This window comes from Danio rerio, chromosome 15 (assembly GCF_049306965.1).
Source record: "Danio rerio strain Tuebingen ecotype United States chromosome 15, GRCz12tu, whole genome shotgun sequence".
In the NCBI taxonomy this organism is placed as follows: Eukaryota; Metazoa; Chordata; class Actinopteri; order Cypriniformes; family Danionidae; genus Danio; species Danio rerio.
This window is the reverse complement of record NC_133190.1, coordinates 33,031,756-33,059,206: the sequence shown is the minus strand read 5'-3', so window position 1 is coordinate 33,059,206 and position 27,451 is coordinate 33,031,756. Positions and strand designations below refer to the sequence as shown.

General features: G+C 36.7%; 1 protein-coding gene and 1 long non-coding RNA gene across 52 annotated transcripts in view; one reads left to right on the top strand and one right to left on the bottom strand.

Moving 5' to 3' along the window:
- msi2b (musashi RNA-binding protein 2b) overlaps positions 1-27,451 on the top strand; it is a 413,474-nt gene that overhangs the window by 374,070 nt on the left and 11,953 nt on the right. For 36 of the 51 annotated variants that reach the window (XM_073922868.1, XM_073922871.1, XM_073922856.1 and 33 more), the window contains 1 exon segment: positions 13,459-13,638. The exons of the other annotated variants lie outside the window; for them this stretch is intronic. In XM_073922868.1, coding sequence (XP_073778969.1) covers positions 13,459-13,638 — 180 coding nt within the window. 51 annotated transcript variants of the gene reach the window in all.
- On the bottom strand, positions 387-12,733 carry LOC141377882 (uncharacterized). Its single transcript, XR_012390980.1, has 3 exons — positions 12,560-12,733; positions 9,683-12,131; positions 387-1,577 (listed from the first exon to the last, which is right to left on the bottom strand). It is a non-coding gene; the product is annotated as an uncharacterized lncRNA (long non-coding RNA).

Below are 27,451 nucleotides of genomic sequence, written 5' to 3'. Positions count from 1 at the left end.
CTGTAATGATTAAATTACTTAAATATATGCAAAATATTGATCAAATTATGTTCCATAAAAGTTCCATGATCAAGATATACAGCAAAAGTGTTTTGCTATAAACTTTAAATTATTAAAACATTCCTTGCTCACAAATGGGTAAAATAGCCGTTTGGAGGATAATAGCAGATTTAGATATATAGAATATATTATATTTTTATTAGTTAGTATTTTGGTGTATTAATGTGATAAAATTGTTTAGTATGTTATCACATGTATGCTAATGAAGAATAAGCTATGACATTTTAGATAGAATCTTTTGTAAATCTGTACATCTGTGTCTGTGCTTGTGATATTATTAATTATGATATAATATAATATAATGTAATATAATATAATATAATATAATACCAAAATTTAAAAATAGTACTAATTATCAGTACCAATAACATCACAAGGTATGAAAAAAAATGGATTGCCGACCAAAGAAGATTGAGAACTGCTGATTTAATACTCCACAGATCTGAGTAATCTGAAGCAGCTTCTATTTTATGATTATTTATTGGCAGGAAGGTAATAAAATAAATGAGACACATACTTTAGCTAGGCTAAATGGTGTGTGTAATTTGAATGGTTTTCATTGGTACCTGACTGGGCCTTCCCAGACGTGGCCTCTCACTGTCAGTTTGGCCCATGAAACACATCATCACTTGGTAGCAATGGATCATAATGCTCCAGTTAACAAGCAGTGATCAGCAGATGTTATCTTATGGGCTGAGAACATGTTCATTATGAGACAATCTTAGATTGGTTTTGCATTATTAACGGAGTGTAGAATGTATATACAATCAGTTGAAATCATAGTATTACAGCATGCTACCTGAGTTCTAGTACTTGAAAGGGGCATGCTTAATTTTCATTTGTATATCAACTATCATGTAAACACCTATAAACCATCTCTGTAGGACAACAGATCATGTTTCTGTTGTCTCTCTTGTTTTGTCCTGCTGAATGCCAGTGTGTGTGTTAAATCAGGATGGCACCAGTTGACTTCCTTTCTCCACACTCTCCTCTGCTCACACTCCAGCAGAAGTTCTTTTGCTCTGCTTCTTTCCTTTCCCTTCTTCTTCCTCTCTCATCCATATCCTTTGTCTTTTTATTGATGTATTCTCTGTCTTGAGTTTCTGTATTTTCATATCACCTTTTTCTGTTCTGTAAAAACATCTAGTGCATCCTTCAGTACTTAAAGGAATAGTTGCATGAAAATGTATTTACACACCCTCGTGTTGTTTATTTGAACTTTTTGTCAGAAGAATACAAAGCACACAATTCTGTTTTATCATGCAGTAAAATTTAAAAAGTTGAAGCTTTTGAATTTTTAAGAAAGCACATAAACCTTTTTTAAAGTAATTTTATATTTTCTTTATAGAATTTTGCTTAAATGTATGTTTAGTTCAGCTTTGTTTATTTACAGTTTGTTAGATTTTATGGTTGTTTAACCTTTTAACTGCCCCAGTGAGAAAAAAAAAACACTAACGTCCCTAGTTAACACACTCGATGCATTTTTTAACACATCCCATAATTTCTAAAACCTCAACCTCTGTCAAATGATCGATATGTCGGTTTATGATAAAAGTACCAGAATTATTACATATAAACATTAGAAAATAGTAAGACCAGTTTATTTAAAAACATAATCAAAATACATTTTTTTAAAATCTTTTTTTTTTATTTTGAAGTATGCCATGAAATATTTTAGATTCTCATTTAACATGTTTTTTTTTTTTTTTTTTTTTTTTTACAAAATAAAACCAAAATCAAGTGTAGGAACAGCATTAAACAGGATTATGTTGATTTTATTGTAAACCAACAATGCTGTGTGTGTAAAGCATTATTTAAATGACTTTAACAGTCGTTATTTAAAACAGTCAGAACACTGTCAACCATTTGGTAGAGCAGGCAGTTAAAGGGTCAAGCAACAGTTCTCATTTTTATTCAGAGTTCTGATTAATAAACATCAAGGTTTCATTAATGTTTTTGAAAGACTTATGGAACAGCAGCTTATATTTTTATTTAAGCTTTTTTTATATAAAACATTGTTATGACCCCTAATTGAAATATGTCTCATTTAAAAGTAGTTGAGATGATAAAAAGAATAAACTAATGGTAAAAGGTGGCAAGAGAAACAAAGAACAGCAAGTTAGCACAGCAAAAGATTTATTGCGCCCACAAACCATATATTAACAACATGTAAAAACTGTGGCAGATTTAGGCATGGGTAATATGGGTGATCGCCCATCTTGCTAAGGGCGGCACGGGAGTGCAAAAACAAAACAAAACAAAAAAACAGTAATAAATCATTTGTGCCCCAGTAAGCTTTTCAGAGATACAATTTACTTAATGCAAATATATTAATTTAGAGTGACAATCCCAGAATAAAGATATTAGGGGAAATTACATTTGCCATCTTTTGCACGCACAACTTTGTTATTCTCCATGTGCAACTGAAACATCGCTGGTGAAAGCAAACTGACGCATGCGCGCAGAAAACCATTCCTGCGCGCCGCACACACTGCTCCTGCTCTTGTTTACATGCACACCAATAAAATATGCGCTGCTCATGCGCTGGGGCGTATATGGGGTGATTCATGCCATTTAAGCTAGAACTTTTTCTAGCTTAAAGTCTTTCAGATAAGACGTTAAACCGAGGTCCTGACTCTCTGTGGTCATTAAAAAAAAATCCCATGACACTTCTCGTAAAGAGCAGGGGTGTAACCCCGGTGTCCTGGCCAAAGTCCCTCAATCGGCCCTTATAATCATGGCCTCCCTATCATCCCTATCCACCGAATGGGCTCTATCAATCAGTCTCTCCACTCCTCCAATAGCTGGTGTGTGGTGAGCGCACTGGCGCCGTTGTCCTGTGGCTGCCGTCGCATCATCCAAGTGGATGCTGCACACTGGTGGTGGTGTGGAGAGACCCCCACATACCTCCCCTTGATTGTAAACCCTTTGGGTGTATGGCCATACACAATAAATGTGCTATATAAATACACACATTACATTTACATTGCATTAGAACGCCACTGTGTACAAACACAAAAATATACTAATACATTTGATAAACCAAGACAATTGGGGAAGGAAACTGAACGTTGCACTTGAAAATCAAAGAAAGAAGTATAATAAAAATATCCCCATAATCTCCTCCCAATCCCCTAAATAAGAAAACGATATTATAAAAGGAAAAGTCTTCAGTCTTCGCAGATATGCCCTAAACTTACACAACTAAAAACGGAAAAATACTAATTAGTGCAATTCGTTAAACTAGTGTCTAAACATTAAAAATCCTGCGTAAAAGGTATGTCACGTGACTTACTTTGCTGTTCTCCCTTTTCCACAAGTCATCACATGTTTTGAATGGATCGTCAAGTCAGATATCACAAACGACAGAACTTTTAACAACAGAACGTTTAGTACCATACTAAACCATACGGACTCCACAAAACAGACAACGACAAGCCAATCGTCAAACAACAGTAGCTGATCTCTTCCTGTTGCCGCTTCCAATTTAAATGTCTCTGCACTGATCATGATTGGCAGAAGGAATACGCGTCATCACAAGGTGAATATGATTGGCAGTCCTGTCAGCCAGTAGTGTTCCAAATGTAGGCGGTAACTAAATGTGAAAGTGACGGGGAGAAAAAGAAAGCAACAGAAAGAACGTACACACACAAAAAAAAAACGTGTACAGTTCATAACAATTGTTATATTACCAATAATTACCCTCAACTTATGTGAGCTAAGCATGTATTTGAATGGTATCTTCATAAGAAATTGTTTGATTTCCTTCACAAAATAATTCATTCACAGTTCAGTCATGATTTTTCAATGGCACTTTTCAGTCATATTTCAAATCTTAAACGCTCCATTCCCCATTCATAGTCTTAGAACAGCATGTCGGCGAGAAAATGATGAAGAATTGTCATTTTGGATGACCTAATCCTTCATCACTCGTCAATACTTCATTTTTTATTCCGCCCACTTCAAGCATATTTTTTGTTCTAGCCTTTTCATTTTTATCCAGTATTTTTCTCTCTACTTCTGTTTCCCAAACACTTCTGCTAGTTGCCTCTCTAGTGGTTCCAGTAGAAGCGTCTCGATTTGAGTAGGTGGTCATGTCTGTTAACTTGGAAAGAAATGCATTATGTCTGCAGTCTCTTGTCGTGGAATCGTTTGATTTTTGCATTAAATCTTTTGGATCCAAAGTACTTTTTCTCATTTATACCCCTCCGGCTTGTCAGAGGAGGTGTGTAAAACAATATCTGACTTATTGAGATCTCCTGCAGCATGTGTCAGAATGAACAGGGTGTTTATAGAGTGACATCCAGGCAGTGTCGTCCCACTTCCACACTTCGCTCTTTGGCAAACGTAGACAGAGAGAGAGAGAGAGAGAGAGAGAGAGAGAGAGAGAGATGACTCACAGGAGATGCAGAAGTTATCTGACACTGCACATCTCGCAAAAGCACATCCTAGAACTGGAGACCTGACAACCTCAGCACCTTGGCTCACCTGGGCCGGGGACAAAGGGCCACCGGAGTCCCTGGGGCTAGACTTGTCCCTCCAACTTCTTTCAGGCTTTGCCATCCATTCCCTCCCTCCATCTGTTCCTCTTTCCTTCCATGGCGAGGTTAAAGTACACCGCATGCGAGCTGGAGAAAACCTGTGTCACTCTCCATTAGCCGTCGTATCCTGACAGACAGGCCCCGGACTGCAGCTGTGTCTGCATCATTCGCTGTGGTGTCCGCAGGTGCAATCTAGGCCAGGCCGTCTCTACGGTGCCAGCCGCCCATGCTGCAAATATGAAACGCACTTCATACTTGTCTGTCACGCTCTTGATGAAGATAGATGTATGTTTTCGCCATCTTGCGGCTACCCGGCTGTCGTGATGTAAGCGGCGGTCTTGTCGTGTGCATAATTTTCCAGCTCAAACATTGAAATATTATCAGCAGACAATTTATGCCGTGCCTTCTCTGGCTGGAAGGGACACAGTGTAATGATAATTACTCAAATCTACGACTAGAAAAGAGCATCTCGGAATGGAGAGCGATGCGCTGTGGAGGCGGCCATTCTTTAAAGATGACATAGGTGGAAATGAGGAAGCTAATTGTGGATGCTCAGAAATTTCCAAGCTAATTCGGAGGCACATTTGACACGTTTATTGACACCTTAGTTGGAGAGGAAGAGTGCCACTGGCTTTGAGTATGGAGAGATTGAGAGACAGAGAGATAAAACATAATGTCTCCGAGTATGGAATTGCAGGGTCAGTGCTTTTTATAGAACGACAGTCTGTGTTTTTGTTCGAGTGTACGGATTCCCTCTCTGCGACTGACATTTCTGCCTGGAGTAGATGATTGTGTGAAATGCTATTTCCAAGGCAGGCCGCAGTCCTTGAGGTTTTTTTTTTTTAAGTGTTTGAAAGTCACATTGCGAAATGTCAGCTTTTCCATCGTCCCCCCCATGAAAAGACTCTGTAAATGGCAGTATTTCGCTAACATCAGCAGGCTAATTGTGGTAATAGACTGCTGACAGGTCAGGTGTGAGCCGTTCTGACTGCACTGAGCCTGATCCACATGGAGAAAGAGGTTTTTTTCCACCTTCTTCAGTGGCAGACTGACTATACACGATGTTAAATTGCAATGCAAACACATTTTAGTTTTACTAAGACTTTTCTGCTGTATGAACACAATTTTGTCTCCGTGTCTCCATGAAACACAATGCTCATCTCAAGGATCTCCTTGAACCATTTGAAGGTGGTTTGACGTAGAGGTTAGGAGCAAATTACTTAAATCAGATGAGTCATTTTGAGCTGTCGAATTGGGATGCTTATTCTGACTTTGAACCAATGATTTTGATGCAGCAGAAAGTGAAGTCACAAATTTTATTTTTATTTTTTTAATTTAGCATTATTTGAATGTTTGGTCTATGCTATTATTTGAGTTTTTTTTGAGGGGCGTTTTGTAACATTTTGTTTGTCTAACCCACCAGTCCTATTGCGGTCCTTCGTTAGCTGGTCTCCATTACACTCACCCTCTAAACCTCACTCCCATCCCTGATGAGCCCCCAGGTGTAACCAACCACTCCTACTGCACCCAACACAGTCTGAGCATGGATCGAACCAGGGATTATCTGAATGGGAGTTGCTTGCACTAACAAGAAGGCTAAAGACCATTGCCTCTACCATCTGTCTCTAGTGCACCTTTAGAGATCAGAGTGAGCACTTTGCTAGCTGTACTCTGTTAGCCCCCCACCCCCCAACCTCAGTTCCATCCCGGACGAGCCCCCACTTATCCTCCGCTCCTACTACACCCAACCCTGTCCGAGCTGGGATCGAACTGGTGATTCTATGTACAAGAGTTGGTTTGAGGTTTACCAGCATAGCACTTCGCTAGCTGGCCACCATTACATTTATAATTACATGTTTTTGTTTTGCATGTTGTATGTTTGTTTTTTGTTACATTTATATTTATTTGACAGTTTTCCTATTCATTTGTTTGTTTATTTGATGTATCATTTAGTTTTGTCTTTGTGTGCGAAATTGCCATTTATTTGTTTATTTTGATGCTTTTGTCTAGCTTTTTTTCAGCAAATTGTTTATATTTATAGTTTTTTAGTTGTTGGCATTGATCCACCACTTTGTGTTTCTCTGAGTAGAGCTGCAAACATAGATTTGTCTTCTGCCTGTCTAGAGTTTTAGCACATCACTTTCCCTTCAACCTTACAGATCAGTACAAGCAGGCCTCTGCATGATTTGCCCAAAAGCATGTTAGCCAAGTAGATGTTCGAGTGCAAGGAGAAATGACTGCCTGAGGCACAGTAGTACCATCCTGAGGGCTAGCATTCACAGTTACTGTCCATTTTGACAAATAAGTAGTAATTCAAGACAGGAAAACTCTGAGCACTATGTGTGTTTAACCAAAAAATGAGCCACCTTACATTTTACTGCTGACAGATACTTGTTTCTTTCTCATAACTCCCTTGTTTTTAATGTTAAACATGTTATACAATTAATAAAACAGCTGTGTTACATAATTATATCAAGCTTAAGCATAATACTGACCAATCATTATCTTGCTCATGTCTTAATCTGGCACTGGCTGGAGACTGATGTGCTTTTCACTTTAATGCGAATAGAAAAAAACAGCCTGTGTTGATGCATGTAGCAGTGACAAATTGCCACTCTCTGTTCATTAAACAGCTGATAAAAGGGCCTCTTATTTATGTATTCGTGTATTTATGTATCTGTTTCTTGATGCCGCTCTGACAGATATTATGTATAATAACACAAAGCTGCAGCGGTAGCGAGGGGGGGAGTAAAAAGCAACCAGTGCTTTCATCTCAGCAACAGCTCTGAAGCACCCAGATGGGCCTCGTAATGGTGCGGTTGACAACCTTCCAGAGTGCATCCATTCTGCGCTCGCTCCCACGTCGGCCCCCCGTCCCTCCCCGTGCTGGGGGGTCCGGGCCCAGTGCAGATGTTGCCCAGACAAAGGCACATCTGGATGACCTACTCCCAGCTGTTCAGACACGACCTCAGAGTGTGTTCCCGGGCCTCCGTGCGGCTCACAGAGGCGGAATGATGAATAGACGAGGTGCTGTCGTACGCCCACCGCGAACGAGCGCTTCACGTTTCCATACCACTATTTATCAAGTCGGAGGAAGTGAGTTTACGCATCTATCACCTGTCAACGATGCACGCACTCCCCCCAAACCTGCCATTATAGAGTAATTAGATTTCTTTTTGAGTGAAGGGGAGAGGCTTGTTGTATGTAACTGTGTTTGTTTTTGTGGAGGGAGAAGAGAAGATATTAAGCGTATTGTTTAGTTTGACTGTGAGGTTGCGGTAGTGTTCAGTGTGTCTGTTAATGGAAGGGCACACTGCAAAACTCACATCCTGCGTCCTCACTTCATACCGGAGTTATTCACAGAGGCATAAAACATCCCGAGTGCTATTCTCTGTCTGATTGGCAGCGTACAATACCGCCGAACATCACTGAGGAGCCATTATTGTGGCAACTTTTGATGTTTAAAAACGGCAGTGTTTAATTTAGCGCCACTTTTTTCCCCCCTCACTTCCACTTGGTCAAAGTGAATCATTTGCATGCGCTCAGAGAGAGAATTAGCCAGCGAAGGTAATCAAGCAGCCCTATTCTGCCAGATGGCTTTCTCTATAGACAGTAAATGGGCACTTTTTAACTGCGTTTTATTCCGTGTTTCTGCTTCAGATAGCACTGTCATTGGACGTGATCTACCTGGATAATAAACGTAATTTCTGCAGGCCGTTATTAGATAAGACCTTTCCTGCCACCGCATTAAAACGAACAGCTTTTCAGGTCTAATTTTCTATGTCAATGCAAACAAAGAATCCAGGTGTGTTTGTTGTACGTACGGTAATGTCGTATTTTGTGTCCTGCCGTGGAAATTAGGCAGAATATTTATGCAGATTGCGGCAGGACCCCAACCATTGTTGTGCGCGGCAGGGCTCAGGAGCGTTAAACAAAAAGGACGTCCCCCTGCCCCCCACCCCTTGTTGGCGAGGCTGTGCCGCACGCGCCTATAAAAGGTCTTCATTTGTTTGTTGTTAAAGATCTAATTAGGAGGATGAGGGGAAACAGGACGAGATGGCAGCTTGTCTAATTAAGAGGCGCGTCCAGGGTTCCCTTTGAACCTCAAGGACGCCCATCTATTAGAGAGGCCCATCAAAAATGGATTCAGCCTAAGTGCGTTTTTGGTTGCTTTCCTTAAATGATTAAAGATGTGCATGCTGGAGTGGGCTTCCCCTCCTCTCTGGGAAGCCGAAACACTTGAAGATTCGGAGCATACCTCAGGCATTTCCTCCGCTTTTCCGCAGTTAGCTTGAACGTCGGGATGCATCTGTGATTTATTCGGCTTTGAGAGTGTATGTACTGGCAGGATGGGAATTTTCATGCTCGTTTTTGTTTACTGATGGTAAGCATCTTTTCAAGCCTGAGAATTTCACAGGTCGGTTTTGGCAGTCTCTGAAAGAGACGGCAAAAACAGGAATTTGCAACACGTATATCATTTGGCTTTTTCTTGGAAAGACGTCTGATAAGAGGTACATTGTAGCCAAAAATGTGTGGGCTGCAAACACCACACCTGTATGTGCTTGTTGAACATCTGACTGCAAAACCACTGGCATTAATGGGGAGTTAGTCCTTCCTGACAGCTTCCAATCCTGTGGTCGGTTGTAGGGATTTGATTCTTCTCAGATGCCTTCAGTGGGGGTTTAGGTTTCAAGTTCCTTCATGCCTTAAAGTCCTTAAAAGCACATCTTTATAGACTTTGATGCACCTCATTCTACTCTATATGGTTGTTTATCCCTTTTCAAGATCCTTGCAACACAGAAGCTGTTTATTACTTTTCCTAGGAATATTTTATAGGAATAATAAGATAATATTTTAAATAATAATTCCTTACATTTATATAGCACTTTTCTGGACACTCAAAGTGCTTTACACATTTTTGGGGGAATTCTCTTCAACTACCACCAGTGTGCAGCATCCACCTGGAGAGGAGGCAGAGTGATGAAGCCAGTTATGATATGGGGATGGTGAGGAGGCCGTTAAACCCCTACTCTTTTACGAAGGACATCCTGAGATTTTTAATGGCCACAGAGAGTCAGGACCTCGGTTTAATGTTTCATCTGAAAGACGGCGCTCACTGAACAGTATAGATTCTTCATCAATTTGGGCTGGGCAATATGGCAAAAATGCAATTTTGATAATTATATTCTATATTGAACAATGACGATATATCCAGAGCTTATTATTGTTATTGACATACATTTTATTACGATTCGATACAATATCCTTTATCGGCCCGGACCTACCATTAAAATACTGGGGCATTAGGACCCACACAGACCCCCCGGCTGGGCTCACTAACACCTCTTCCGGCAACAACCTAGCTTTCCCATGTGGTCTCCCATCCATCTCCCATCCAGGTGCACCCCTGCTTAGCTTCAGTGGGCAACCATGTTATAGTTGCAGAGAGCTAACTGCCAGTTTTCAGTTTAAACCATGTTGTATCTGATTGGCAACTGCTTTGATAATACAAAGTTTTTTCTTAAAAACAGTCCAAGTGTATCATAGGATTTCCATATTTATTTCTAAACATGAAATAGGAGGTTGTGGTAATTGTGAAATTGTGAAATGTTTTCTATCAAAAGTTATTTTACTGAAAAGGTGATCAATAATGCGTGTTGCAGTGGTTTGTCAATTGGCACACACATTCATGTGTAAGCATAATTCAATCCCAAAAGTGTTTTTTTAAAACCCTGATAAGACTTTATGCAAAATTTTACCAGTACATTGGAGACCTAATTGTACTTTTGGTAATTTGCTTAAGAATGCTACCTGATTCTGCTCATTTACTTATTTAACTAGCAAACATCTGTTAGTAATAAAAGTATATAGCCAAACCAACAAATAATCTGTAGTTGTGCATCACATTTGATTAGATTAATGCATACTGTAGTCACACCAAACATTCAAACTTTTTGTTTCAAGTTAAACCAAATTCAACATTTAGCAAAAACAGCCTTTTGGTGGAGATGGTCACTAGTGTCCACATATTGTCTATAAGCAATATTAACACATTTTTGGATCTTTAATAAATGTGTTTGGTGGCCAAAAGCGCAGTCATTGCTGTTTTTCCATTAGAGCGGACTCGAGGTTTGAGCTGAGCTGAGCAGTCAGCAGACTAGAGGTGGATAATTAATGAGTGATTGGAGAAGGTCAGAGCAGCATAGCTACAGCCTGTGAGAGAGTCAACTTTCCTTTCTCGTTTCTTTTATTTATATTTCTTTATCACTCCCTCAACTCTTCTTAAATATAGGCTGGCATAAAGCTCATTTGTTCTGCTGTAAATATATCTGATATTCCACTGAAGCTAATTAAGGTGGAGGAAAAGGAAGAAGAATCGAATATAGTAGTACCTGACCAAGGCTGCTCTAATGAGATGCTCACTGGGCTGATAGCTTGTCTGATATAAAACCATAGCAGAAGGGACTGTATTGACTATTTGTCAACAGTTAGCACAGGTACACTGGAGTTCCTTCCATCCTTCTCTTTAACACCCTTCCTAAAGATCACAGTCTCTCATTTGTATCAGCAGCAGGCAGTGCAGGTTGCAGTCAGTTTAATTACACACCACCGGCAATGGACAATATTCAGCTGCTAGGGCACATCTATCTATATTTGTCTGCTTTTCATACAAAGATAGTTATTTGGGTTTAATGATGTAATATATGTACACTAGCAACATTTATTAGTGAAGCATATTTGTTATTATTTTAGAAGTACTTCCAAAAAAGTGTCCTATTTCTGAACCTAAATGAATTGCTCATGCAGTATTTAATTATTTACTCACCATCTACTTGTAACAGCCCTGCACAGTTTTCTTTATTGTGTTGAACACGTAATAAAACCTTTTTTTTCTTTGTACAAACAGTTGATGGAAACCTGTTTGGTTACCAAAATTATTCTGAATGTCTTTTTGTTTTTCAGCAGAAGAAACGAATGCAGGCTTGAAACAAGTGAACAAGATTCTGAATGAAATTATTCATGATGTTGATGTCTTTTTTCCTTCAGTAGAACATTAGATAAGCTATACATCTGAAACTGTGATCCCCGGTGGTTAATAAAATGCACATTAACAGCTATCAACACTTTCATAGTCAAAACAAAGAATACAGGCAAAACAAAAGTAATTCCTGTGAATCCTGACAAATAATTCTCTGCAGGAAACTGAATTGTGTGTGCACTAATGCAACTTTTTTTATAGGTTGTGATTGTGCTCATGATCATTTGCAGAGGCTGTGAATTAAAGGTAATGTTGCAAATTATATTTGGTTTCATTACATAAGACTTCATCAGAAGCCACAGGTATTGATTTTGGTTTGCCTGTAAATGTTTTGAGACTCACAAAGTGCTGTTCACTTGCATTTTATGAGTCACCAAGGACACGGATTTTATCTAAAACCTTTCTTTACAGTTCTGATGAAGAAAAAAGGCAGCACACTTTGTATGTCTGAGGAAATTTTAATTGAACTGTCCCTAAAGGAATAGTTCACTCTGCCGATTTGAATGTTATCACTCGATTGAATGGGTGTTATCAGTGGATATCAGCTGATAGATATGGGCCAGTAGGGGCCTTCTGTGCCTACTAGTAGGCTCAGAAGGCTGTAATCATCCATATGCATGGTTAATCAGCTATAGATCACATACGGCTGCAGCCGAACTATTCACATCTAAATTTCTTTATTTACTTTCATTATTATTTTAATATTAAATTTCCCATTAATTACATTTTATTGATCTCTAGCCCTACCCCAACCCTAAACCCTTAAACCGTCACAGTAATGTAGAAACAGATCTGCATCTGGAGTATTTTTAATATAGCTGATTAACCATGTGGATGGATGATAACAGCTTTCTAAGTCTACCAGGCGCAGAGGGCCCCTACTGGCCCATATCTATCAGCTGATATTCACTGATAACACCCATTCAATTGAGTGATAGCATTCGAAGCGGGTGATTCACCAAAAAAAATTTTAATTCTGCCATCATTTAGTATGCTGGGGGGAAACAGCCGTTGATTTCCTTAGTATTTTATTTCCTACTATGTATTTTGATGGCTAACAGTCTAACATTCTTTATAATATTGTTTTGTGTTCAACAGAAGGAAGAAATTCATAAATGTTAAAAGCCACTTGAGTGTGAGGAAATCAGTAAATTTTTATTTTGGGCCGAACTATCAAACAAGTCTGTTATAGAAAAGGCGAAATGACACGTGCATAAATTTACAGACTCACTATAAACTAAAATATCATTTGATTTGAATCATAGTGTAGATGCATTCACACAAAGAAAAAGATTCACGTTATCATAAGCTTGTGTTTATAATGTTTGACATTATGCAACATATGCTTTGTGGTTTGGTTCCCAATGAGTTAACCAAATAACAAAACACCAAACAGCAGTATTCTAGTTAATTTCCTGCCTGTAATGTTTGTAGATGCCGAATCCAAATTAGCATTTCAAATGACGAGCATTTCCTTCTCAGAAGCTCTATTAAGGTCAGTCACTCTTTACGTAATCACCATCAAAAGTGAACTTGCGTTTGATGTGTAGTGTCAGTATCCCCGTCTACAGCTGCAGTCTTCACACACTCACCGTCACATTCACACTCAGTCACACAAACCAAAATATGACCTTATAAACTCACCATCTATCTATATACCCAGTTGCACGCTACATTGTACAACCATGAAAGTCAGATATGAAACATTGCCTCATAATATTACTATGCAAAGTCCTATTTCCCCCAATGATGGAGTCCAACCCCTCCTCCTCCTTCTCCCTTCCTCCTCCTCCTCCTCCCCTGTACTGTATCTCCCAGGCTTCCCCGATTACGGTTTCTATTCCTCGCCAAGCGACCAACGGGGGCCCCCCTTCTCCTTTGCGGACTATGGCTCCCTGGGCCCCCAGGCGGCTCAGCTGCTGCAAAGCGAGCATGCCACATCAGCCTGCAACTCCCCTCTCCAGCACCTGGCCAGCCCGGATCAGTATAAGAGCCCAGGTGTGTACCCGCCTCTCCTTCATTCAATGATTGAATTGATTCATGCCGTTTATTCATCACCCTGCCATTCATTAAAAAGAGCGAGAGTGGGGGGACAGATGAGAAGGGAATGCATGTTGAATTTGGGGCTGCAAAATGTATCGTTTCAGCATTGACATCTCAATGTGTGCACTCGCAGTAGTCACATCACAAGATGTGCAATGATGAGTCATGATTATAGTTGACTAGGGGTCACAGACATAACAGATGTGATTTGCAAAGTTTTACCACAAATTGAGTGAAGGTTTATCATTCGCAAGTGTGTTTAAGGAGCAATTCATATATATATATATATATATATATATATATATATATATATATATATATATATATATATATATATATATATATATATATATATATATATTATATTCATATATATATATATATATATATATATATATATATATATATGTATATATAGAGGCTTATTTTACAACATTCCTAAAGTTGAAGAGTTGAGTTTTGCCATTTTTGAATCCATTCAGCTGATCTCAGGTTCAGGCACTGTATATTATCATTGCACTTAAGTTCCATGATTTTACACCGTAATGAGAATAAACAGTAGTTCCTAGTCTTATCGGTCTAGAAAATAACAACTTTTAATTTTCTTTCTTAATCCATGATGTAACTACAGAAGAGTCAAGATTATGATAGAAAAAGCTTTTTTGGTAATTTTTTTTGAGTGAGATGATAATGGTCTAATCTGATTTAATGATCTATGCTAAGTTAAGCTAAGAGTACTCCCACCAGAACAAGAGATTGCCTGAATGGATTCAATAATGGAAAAAAACAACTGTTTAACTCTATGATAGTTGTTAAATAGTGTTTTTAAGTGGAGTGTTCTTTTAAAGCATTCAGGCACTAGAAATTGAAATAATAATAATAATAATAATGATAATAACCATAAAGTGTCATTTTCTATTTGATTATTCAATTTCTGTACCTGCCCAGCAGGCACAGGATGTTAACATGTTTGACATTGTACGCCAATGTCGTAGCAAAGTTGCATTTTGTTTGGAAATGAAAATCGGGTTGACATCAGAACCCAACAACAGGACGGCATCAATGTCCAACATCCAACCTAAAGTCAACTAAATATCAATGTTTAATGTTGTTACAGCTTGACGTTGTGTAGACGTTACCACTATGACCTCTGTCAGCCATGGGATATTGGTTGTCATACCTGACAAATAAATGTCAGTATTTCACATCAGTATGACGTTGGTTTAAGACAGGGGTGTCCAAATTTGATCCTGGAGGGCCGATGTCCTGCAGATTTTAGCTCCAACTTGCCTCAACACACCTGCAAGGATGTTTCTAGAAAGCCTAGTAAGAGCTTGATTAGCTAGCCCAGGTGTGTCTGATTGCGGTTGGAACTAAACTTTGCAGAACACCGGCCCTCCAGGAACGAGTTTGGACTTGCCTGGTTTAAGATGTTGGCTTGATGTTGGATTTTGGTCATTTTCCAACACAACCTAAAATCAACCAAATTTCAACGTCATTAAATACATTCACTAAATAATTTTGTCCTTAGACGCTGACTAGACATTGAATTTTCACCTGATGTCATCACCTAAATCTAACCTAATATTAACGTCCTATGACTTTGTGTGCCTGTTGGGTGAATACTGTTAGACTCCCCTGAAGACTGCCAATGTCATTTTTGTCTTTGCTCTATTATATTTATTTATGCTTATCATTTGTTTATTATAATTTATCTAGATTCGCTCCCCTACAGAATCAACTCATTCACTCTAAAATTCTTCCCAAACAGTAGAAAATGCAGAAAAACTAAATCTTGTAATGTTGGTTTTCTCCAGTGTCTTGCAGACCTAGTTGAATTGTCATTTTGAGGGAGTGTGTGTATATGTGAGTGTATATACTTGGCCGCTTGATGTATATGTAGTGTGAAAATAGAGCTGCGTCAGAGCAATTAAACCAGGAGATGCCACGTATGCGTTCATGCCTGCCGGTTCATATCTTTTCCAGTTCATATTCATGCACGTATATATGTATTACACACCCATCGGCTCGACTGTCAGCCTGCTGGCATGTGAAAAATGATATCCAAACATTCTACTTCATGTACTCCAGTATAAAATGACAAGCCATTTGTTGGAAGTTGATTGTATCGCTTAGTTAGATGCAATATCATATATTGAGATAAATTGTTAATGCATCTCCTTTTTTGTGCTGTGTGCATCTTTTGGTTTGAAAATGTGTTTGGACACTTAAGGGATACATCTGTGGAAAATAGAAATTCTGTCATTCTTTATTCACCTTCATGCCATTCCAAACAGAGTGATTTTATTATTTCATTGGAACACAAAAGAAAATACAATATGTTATTGTTTTGGGGGAGGGGGAGGAAAACCGATGAAAATACCATACACATTTAGAATGAGTACATGGTGACATAATAATCACCAGTTTTAAGCTGTATGGGTACGTTTATGTGACAGTTTACAACTAAAAACAGAAAACTTTTTATGTTTTTTGGCGATTAATTCACACAACAGCAGCATTTTGGGGGCTTGAAAATTAGGAATGCACCGAAATAACAATTCTGGACATCGCCACATACTGATAATAATACAGCACTTTTAGTCATTTTGATAAATCAATGTGAACAGGGATTGTTTTGATAAGGTTGACTTGTAAACGTACACATGAAGCCTTTTAAAATAAACGCATGTCATTGCAATGCATACATTTTTTTTTTTTTTTTTTTACATACATAAATATGTTTGTGAGGTTTAAAATTTTCTAAGTTTTGGATAGGGATGCTCCGTGATCAAAACCAAAAGTTCTGAATGCATTCTTTGTAATAATTGTTAATTATTAACACTGGAACTACCACAACCAGAACTACTAGATTTACCATAGTGATCATTCTGGCCATTCTCATTTAAGACATCATAGCGTCACATCATGCTTGCATTCAAAGCTTCTATTGAGATATTAAAACTAAGCTTTGGATGTCTGTCGTCATATTTCATTAATTTATCACCCTAAAAATACAATCTTTTTGGTAAAATAACCAATAGTTACGCTACTAGACCACCTGCAAATGTCTGTGGCCTACTTTCATTTTCACTTTTACAAGCAGGAGAGAAGGCTTTTTCGCAGCACTGAATACATGCTGTTTAGAAAGACAAGTAAAGTTATGTTTTTGCTAGGAAGTTGCTTGGCAACAGAGGCAGGCATATTCAAAGGAACAGGGAAAGGTAGCAAATGCTGAAATGCATGCGTTCAGTTCATTTTGGCCGCTTTGGTAGTTCAAGGTAGAAACACTCCTGTTTTTTTTGTTTTTTTGACATTTTGATAAAATAGCAATTTTACAAAAATATATACATTTCTTTAGGAAATGGTAAGGTATTATAAATATGTGGGTTTATTTTTAACAAAGTTATTCAATTACAAAAAAGTCTAAATGACTCCATCGGTAATCTAGTATTAACAATATAGTTAAGTAATTTTGTAAGACTTAAATATTAAGTAAATTACTTAAGTTGTACTGATTTAAAAAAAGAAAAAAAAAACACACAACCGAATAAAATAACTAAGTTTTATTGACAGTGAACGAGTCAAGAGGCATCATTTCAACAGCACAAGAGCACTATTTCAAGCAGCATGAACCAATACTACATAGAAATGTGCTTTTAGTATGTTGAGTGTGCATAGATGTGTATATGTGTACATGAGAGAAATATCTAGAGGAATAGTTGAATATTGAGCTATTTTGAAGTATGACCATGGTGCTAGCAGAAGCTAGTCGACGTTGCTCATAAAGCTGCTCTTTGGTCAATGCAACAAGGAATCTACATTGACATGAATGGGTTTCTTAACACATCGCTTTCCACATCCGATGTGAAAGCTGCTTCAGACTGCATAGTGACTACAGCTGGAGTGAGAGTGAAATCAGCACTCAACACGGCTATGTGGTGTTTTTTGCTTGAAACCTGCAGACAATCTGGCTGGTTCTAAAAATGCATCCCTTATTTTAAATACTGTCTGATTTTCAAATAAATTTCACATATGGAAGAAATACAGTCTGCAGCTTCATTTGATTGCAGCTAACACTTGCTTTGATAGTTTTTTCATGCAAGAAATTACAGCTTTTTAAATTAGTGTTAAAATAAATTTTTTTGGCAAATGCATATACAGTTGCATAAAATAATGAGTCAAAATGAGAGGAGTGTGTAGCATGGCTGAAAAAAGGTCTTGTTTTGACAGCACATTTAAAGGGAAATTTTTGCTATTCCCAAGCGTATTTTCCTAAGCCTTGGTGTATTTTGCAATGCAATTTTTCATGGTAGTGCACCACTGAATTGACATTCGGCCCTCTTGAAAACAGTAGTGTTCCACTTTATATTCAGTAGCCTGTAGTTCAAAGGAAGGCAGTCTTGGCAATAAACAAGACACGTTTTAGCAAAAAAGAAAAATAAGTGCCGTCAAGAGCCATGATAATGACTAATAAACTATCTTCCAGACATTGAGGCATGTGTATATTAGGCATCAACGCCAGCAAGCAGACTGTTTCTGGTTCAGATCCCAGTTAGGAGATGCCAAGGAATGCTGAAGGAGATTATAATGCTTTCTGCATTTCTTTCTACGTTCTGAGCAGAACATGCGTGCTTCTTTCTTTAAATGACAGTTGATCTTTAAATGATGGCACACTTTTAGAAAGACATTGGTTTTTGAAATAAATCCATAATAGCTGGTAATGTGCATGAATTAGTTTTGCAGCAGTATTGAGCTACAAAAACAATTTCCTGTTCTGTTAATGAGCACATCCCCATTGATGGCTTCTGGAGATATAAAAGACAGCGAATCAACATATCTTATTAGCGCCTGTCTATAGGGAATACAGAAGACAGTCGTAGCTCAGGACGTGATGCTGTCACTTACAGTGTGCTGCTTTCCCCTTCTTATTTTAGTAGCTTTTATTCACGACAAGGGGAACGCTGATTTGCCTTGATCCAGATCAGTATGAGAACAAGAATCTTTTAACATTGAGAACGACCTGGGATATGGCATTGTTTGTTTGGCCTCCTGTTGCTTTAAGAGGCATTTATGCTTATAGTGGCTGCATTTATTTATAGATAAATCTTTAAATGTCTATAAATCATATGAATCATATAAATCATATTTTACAACCATATAAATCAGGGATTCTCAACCTTTTTCACTTTGGGGCCCACTTCTTTCACCGATCAAATTTAAAGGGCCCACCTGTCTGACAATTTTTCTAAAATGTCAGTATGAAATGCTCATTTAAACCCTATATATATATATAAATTTTTTTTTTTTTTTTTTTTTTTAACAGATTTAAAGAGAGCCACAGGTCATTAGGGAGATTACAAAAGACCAGCTTCTGCTTTAAACTAGACAGAATCAATACCTACTATTACATATCTACTATTCAAAAACAGACAAATGTAGAATATAGTAAAACACCTTAAATCTGTTAAAACCCGTCGATCTGATGGCGATCAAGTTTACAGCTGGATGTTAGTGCCTCAGAAGCTCATATGCAAGTTTATTTTACATTCTATGGCAGAAACACCATTGAGCCTCACTAGATCCTCCTGTTTGGGCGCACATCTGTTATAAGACAGTTAAATAGTTCACAAAAAAATACACAAAGAGACTTTCATGTCACGCAGGGCCGGCCCGTAGCATAGGCAGTATAGGCAAATGCTAAGGGCGGTGTACATCCAGGGGGCGCCAGAATTGAGTGCGGTTAAGTTGGTTTTGTTTTTGATATTCCTGACACATTCAGCGATAGATGGCAATAACTCAAAAACCTCTTAGCCTAAAAAGATCTAAATTGTGTTTCCTACAAAAAGACAAAGCTGGTTATGTTTCACAGCTGTATTTTTCTTTTTTTCTTCGCTCAACATTACTGCTCCGTTTAGCCGAGAGAGCTCGCGCGGAGTGGAGCTCTCAATAAGGAACCGTCGGAAAAGTGCTTTTTTCTTTTTCGTTTTTTTTTCTCCGTCCTGCGTGTTTTATTTTAAACACAACTCATTTTCGCTTAAATGAGCACAAACAGTTACTAAAGTACTCGAATGCTTCATTCATTCATATAGATCTGTGCATTCTTACAGTGACACCTCTGTTATCAAACAAAACTCAATGAGAGATTAATTTGCTGCTCTTCCCTAAATAACTATAGTAACTTTAATCAATATGCAAATACAATTAAAAGTTAAATAGATTTTATAGCTTTATTTAATTTCTGTATAAGCCATTGTTTTTAATAGGCTAAACCTGTTATTTTATTGTCAATATTTTCTAATGTTTGCTATGGATTCTATCATTTGAAGCTATTTGTTGTCCCATATTTTTTTACATCCCAACGTTGACAGATATGGCATATTATTGCTAATCAATAAATAGTTATAGTGCTATCTGTTAGTTTTAACGTCAGCTAATGTTATGGAAGGGCAAAGATGTTATGGATAATAGTAATAGTAATGTAACTACCCCCGTCATTCCTTCCTCAAGCAAGTGTGTAAATATTACATTAATTCAGCTATAACGTTAATTGCATTGGCATATTTATCTGACGTTTTCTCAGCTTTTAGTAGTCGATCAAAAAGCTATTTAGTTTCTCATGACTATACACTAGCAGTGGAATTTACTGCACTGTGACGGGGCGCCACCTGAAATCTTGCCTAGGGCGCCAAATTGGTTGGGACCGGGCCTGATGTCACGCATAGTATGTGAATGAACAGGCTTATGTGTACTAGTTGCAGATGCGATCATGAGGCTGCGCTGAGTTTGAATCAATCAGAGAACAGAAGAAAGTGCATTACTTTGATCATTTTAATAGAGCATACTAATAAAATAATAAAATTATAGTATAATATTGAGAGTTTATTTTAAGCCATCTCACAGCCCACCTGCAGGACTGCTAAGGCCCACTAGTGGGCTGCGGCCCACAGGTTGAGAATCCCTGTTATAAATCATACTTTAAATGTCTATAAATCATTTTTTTTTTTTTTTTTTTTACTTAGATTTATGCGTAAACGTTTAGTAATAAACTTTATTTAGGAATTAGATGGAACAAAATGTTCTTTATGTCATAACTGCAAATACAATAATATACAACATTAATACAATATTGACATAAGCCACAAATAAATGACACGTTAATAGATTTAATAATGAAAAGAACTGTACATTATCGTATAAAAATGTTTATACATTATAAGTAAAATATTCTTTAAACTAATTCAATTGCAAAGATTTTAGTACGATAGGTAACATTGTAACACTTTACAAAAGGTTGTATTAGTTGACGTTGGATAATGTATATTTACTAATATGAACTAACAATAAACAATACATTTATTACAATATTTAATCATGTTAGTTAACGTTAACTCACAGTGCATTAACTAATGGTTACAAACATGAATTTGGATGTTACTAATGCATTAGTAAATGATAAATTAGAATAAATAATTGCTGTACAAGTATTGTTCATAATTAGTTCATGTTAGTAAATGCATTAACCCTCAGGGGTCAAAGACTGCTTATACGCGATTTGAAAAGTTTGCCCTGATAACGCCGTTAAGATCTTAAATTACACTTTCAGTTTTGATCGTACAGATGAGAGCAATACATTAATCGAATCTGTTAGGTGTTTACTTTTTTGTGTACATTCACAATAACAATCTGAAACTCAGACATGAGACATCGTCACCTTGGAATTATAAGGTTCTATCTGTGTTCTGAATGATTTTGAGCTTTAAAGTTTTTGCATTTCATAGCAAACAATATGTGTGTAACATTTGTTTTTTGTTTTTTTTTTTTAAATAAAAAGTTTTAAAAAGTTAACAACTTCTAACAACTTTTTACAGAAGTTATGTTTATGTTAGTTTAGATAAGAAATAATTATTCACAGTATTTTGAAATACCCAGAGTTATGTACTACTCCATATCAATATTGAAGATACATTCTCTGCAAATAATCATATCCACTATTATTAAGATAATCTTATTTTACCTATTTGCTTTCTAAGTAAATATGAAGAGTTCAGATGCAAAAGACACTAAACGCCACTTCTGCCAAAAATGAGATAAAGACATTGAGTGGATGCTTTAGGCACGTAGTAAACCATCAACAAATAGATTTGCTTCTAATCATCCAAATCCCAGCATCAGCGCATTCAGAGATAACAGTTTGCTGGGAAAAGCCACTAAACGACAATTTTCTTTGACAACAAAAGCCGCTATATACCGAGAACCAATCAGAAGGCGTGAATCTGATCACATGTTTTCAATGTAAAAGTGCGCTGATGAGCTGGCTTTTATAAGAGTTTAATTCCGCTTACGATTTCGATTTTAAAAGACGCCTCTCTGAGAGCCTCTCTGACTGTCAGTGAATGGCAAGTGAAAACATCCCTTACCTCAAAACTCTGTGCATTATAAGAAGAAAAAAAAACACTGTACAGTCAGAAGTGTAGCATGCATTCATAACGTTTTTTTTTTTTTGCGCATTGACGCTACTTTGAATTCGATTTACTATACATTAAACAGCAACTGCGTTTCACAAAAGACAGAGTTAAGATTCCATTCTTTTATACCACATGGATGCTATGAGGATAAACAATAGACAAAGAAATGAAAAAAGAATAAATTATTTCATTTACATTAAATCTAAATCCCAAATATGAGAGATGACAACAGATTAAAATGTATTAATGTCAGTTTTAATGTTAATGATTAATGCACTTACTTTACAGATTTCATTCATTCATTTTCCTTCTGCTTTTCCCCTGGTTTATCACTGCGGAATGAACTTACACTTACTTGACAGATTTATATATTTTAAATTTTAGGTGGTTTGTGTAATGTGTTTTATGTTTAGTGAAATAATTTCTAATTAAATCTTTAGTGATTTTACAACTAATAACGCTGTCTTGTTCCAATAGGTGGATTTAGAGGGTTTTGCATTATAAGCAGACGTGGATTTGGTTTTGGTTTTGATGCAAAAGAAAATCTACCTTGTTAAAAACAAAAGAATTGTCTAAAGTGGCATTTTTGAAAAAAAAATAAAATAAAGTTCTTTTATTTACTAGATAATAACCTTATCATTACTTCAGAGCCTTATCAGAGGAGCTGATAGAAAATGCTCATGTACAAGAAAAGAGGTCTGATGGATTTAGAGGGTTTTGGATCTGAACTCTTCATATATTCTCTCTCTCAATTGTCCATTTGCTAAAATAATTTACGCCTTTATCACTTAATGGCATAGTCATTTGTTCAAATTGTTGTGACTTGCTACAGATTACATTGCAGTATTCTGGCCACCTAGCAACAGCCATTTCCCCTTCCCCCCAGATCTAGTGTTGTAAACACACACTTCCCCATCATCCTTCGAAGTAGATGACGCTATTTTGATTCGCTGACATTTAGAAGTGTGAGCTGTGACTGTAGAGCGGCTCACCTCTCCTGTTGTCTGTGTTCTCATTTGTGTGAAAAGCAGACGGATTGTGTGAGTTTACTCACGGTGGCATATTGCCCCCTATCTAACATATTTGCTCTCTTACATGAGCCCTGCAGGCTAATATTCCATTCACACAGATATCTTTTACCCTCCTGGGTTTTTTTTTTTTTTTTTTTGGAGGCTGCTGCAGTAATAGACTCCCCTTCAATGGGCGCCGATCTGAAGGCCTCAGCCTGTGGAGGAACTTGATTTAATATTCGCTTATTAATGGAAGTGTCATAGAGGGCCGCGCGTAGGAGAAAAATGAGCATGGCACAGCGAGGGGCCTAAAAGTTTCTAAGAGCGTTCATTTCATTTAATCTGTGCATTTGTTTTTATTTTCCTTAATTCGCCTCTCAACAGCGATGGAACGGAAGGGTCATCTGCAGATGACAGCATCCATGGCTCAAGAGCTCTGATATAATTAGGCTAATTGTACTTTCCTCCAAACCCCCCTCCAAGCCTTTCTTTTTCCTCCTTTCACATATTTTTCAGTATTTCTGCTTAGTGGATTATTATTTATGTTCTGAGATTCGATCTGCCAAGTCAATATATATTTTAATATATAATATAATATAACATTTTTATTAATATTTTGAACTTGCAGTGTTTTTGAGTTTATTTATTTTATTGATGTTCGACTTTTAGTCATTTTTTTCTTAATTTGATTTGCATTAAATGTTTATTTCTATGATTATTTAATGTATTTTTTTGTTTTCAATTTAAAATTTTAGTGCTTAAACATGGTACACTTAATTTATGTAAGAATTTATTATTTTTATATTTTATATATCACAGTGCTTCCCACACATAGACTGGGGCCGCCCAGGAATTTTTTTTGACATTTATTTATTTTTACTATTATTAACATCCTTTTACACCTTTTTGTATCCGCTCAATATAAAAAATAATATCTGCGATCGATTAAGTATTGGAAAATCTTTTGATTATCGTTTTATATGCATGAGACCTGTCAACACTCTTTTTTTGGGATTTAAAAAGTTTGTCCGGCCCTGGTTTCTAATCTCCTAAAAATGTCTGGGATTCAACTTTTGCTTCATCTTTCTATAGCTTGTATGTATTTTTTGAATTACTCTTTAATAAAGACCACTGTCTGCCTTCATCACCGCTGACAGTGCGCATAGCAGTGAGACTGAGAGAAAAACCATCTAAACCAGGGGAGCCCAATGTTTTTCAACTTAATTGAGAGTGGTGGGCCAAAGCTAAATATACTTAACTGTATTACAATAAAGTTGCTTCCTAATTTAAAAATATTTTTAAAATATTTATTAAAAATACTTTGATCGTGTAAATATATATATATATATATATATATATATATATATATATTACATTTTGTGATGTACTTCTTACAATAAAATCATAAACAATCTCATGTATAACAAAATGGAGTTTTACTCTATAGTGAAATATATTTGTCCTAATAGTGTTTTTCGCATTGTACTACAACTTTTGCCCGCAGGCCCTAGTTTGGGCATCTCTGATCTAAACAGTTCAAGAGATGCTCCAAGAGAATGAAATAACTGGTTTAAACTGGCTACAAAATATATGGACACAATGAGTGGTTAATCAACGCTTTTGCCTTATTTAAATAATCTACAAGTTTTAATTTTGCAATTATGATTTTTTTTTTAATATCGTCAGTTTTTATTCCTTTTTTTCTGTCATTTATTTCTCATTTGCTGATTATTTTATGAGTTTGAGGATGTTAATATATTGCATAGGCTATTTTATATCCATATCTAAAATGCTTTGGCATTCAAGTTTGCTTTGAACTTGAATTAAGAGAGAGAAGCAGGTTTTACCTGTCAGTGTGTGCACATGGCTCCTGAATAGCATAAAAGTAAGAAATATAGTAGATTTTTTATATATATATATATATATATATATATATATATATATATATATATATATATATATATATATATATATATATATATATATATATATATATATATATATATATATATATATATAAACATGAACACATTGAAAAGAGTGTAAAACTGTGTAATAATAAACAAAGTTATTGTTAAAAATTTAATTAAATTATGTTTTGTTATGTCGCATATAGTTAACTATTTATGTGATGTGGGTAAATGGTGTTTTAAATTCGGCTACCACCACAAGTATATTTTAAACCTGTGGGAAGTACTGTATCATATCACATTTTCATTCTATATACACAAATATGTAAAGAAATATTAAGAGAACTTTAGACTTTACCTTTAAAAGAAACATTTTAAAATTTCAGTAAAACAATGTTTGTGACATTTCTTTGGAAAAGTGACTTCTAAAAAAAAGGATCATTCAGAGTTTTTTTCCCCACAAAATCACAAAAATGGTTGTATTTATGTTCAAATACAAACAATGCAACACAAATTTACTCTTAAGAAGAGCTGAGACATTAAAATTTGGCAGAATCAACATGCTTTTCTATCACAACCAACAATAACTTTTGTTATTCTGACCAATTCTTAGTTTCTGAAAGAAATAAAAGTAATAATCTAAATGACAACATTCATTCATTCATTTATTCATTTATTCACTCATTCATTCATTTTTTTTTTTGTCTGAGTCCCTTTTTTCATCAGAGGTCGCCATAGTGGAATGAACCACCAGATTATCCAGCATATGTTTTACACAGCTGATGCCCTTCCAGCAGCAACCCAACACTGGGAAACACCCATACATACTCATTCACACACACATTCGTACACTACGGCCAATTTTAGTTTATTCAATTCACCCATAGCCATGTCTATAGCGACCGTCTTGCTGTGAGGTGACCACTGAGCTACCGTATCAGCCAAAATGAAAACACTTTTATTTAAAATGTGAAATTATAGGACAAAGCAAATATTAACATTCTGATTTTTCAAGTGTTCTCTTCATTTTGTTGCTTCTGTGTATATAGATATGCTTAAATATATCAATTAAATATACATTACCTGAAAAGGAAGAAGTATAACTCTATTCAGCAGACTGCGCACTGGTATCATTTTAAATTCTTTGGTGAAACTCTATCAAAAAGTCATTTCTTCTTTGCATATTTTAGAAATTTTATTCTAAAGAAAGCATATCAAAGAAATCATTCACACAACTATTAAGTAAATTAACTACCATATATGCAAATGACATTCTTAACTCTGCAAAAGCCGGTTTCCATTTGCACTCTGCATTTGGCGGGCCTTTAATTTGAGCTCTCAGCCTTCATCTTCAACGCTTTCTGCCTTCAAATGTAGCTTTAGCGGAAGTGCAGCCGCTCTTGCAGTGGAGAGGAAACTCCATGATTCAGTCTTCCTCGTATTTTACCCAAGACACCCTCAGCAATTTCCCGCTTTCCAGGCCTGATAGCCCCCTGACGCTAACTGCCAGATAATCACCACCATATACATTTAAGAAGAAAAAAAATAAGAGAGAGAGAGAGAGAGAGAGACCACTTTCCCAATGACAGGTGTTGATTAGATAGGGGGTGTTGTGGCAAAATCCCCTGTGCAATTTTCAGTGCGGGACTGGAGAAGCGGCAGTCAAATTTGAAGGAGGATGGGCGTCTGATATGAGATTGGGGGAAAGGGAGTGTACAGGAGCGCAGAGAGGGTGAGGTTATGATAATGAAAGAAACCTGCAAGGAAGCGATTCATTCTCACTCGCACTTTTAAACATTACTGAAGCCCTCAGAGGAGAAGGAAAAATCATGCAGATCTCCATCACACACAGCAGTCCTGCTCTTAGTTCTGGCCTAAAACCTTCTAACCCGCGAGATGCGCCTGACCACTCATATGTGTTTTTTCATCTGCATGCATGGAGGAGATGCATTGCTGCTTGAAGTAGAGCTGATTAGATTGTGCAGTGTGTACTATTAGTCAAAGGTTTGGGATCTGTATGATTTTTTGGTCTCACTTTATTTTGATGGTCCATTTAAGTTGCATTGCAAATCATTTTCCTTAGATTACAAGTATACTGTTAGGTTGGGGTTGTGGTTAGGGTTAGTTTAAGTTGACATGTACTTGCTATGTTTCTTATAGTCAGTTAAATGTCTGTTGAAGTAGCAGTATCAACATATTAAGCTGACAGTCTACTAATACTCAAATGGACCATCAAAATAAAGTGTTACCAAATTTTTGTTAGGTTTTTAAATGATTCCTACTATGACCACACTAGTCTTCCATGTCACATGCTTCTTCAGAAATCATATTATAATGATTTGCTGTTTTATGATCATCAATTATTAATGGTACTTGTATA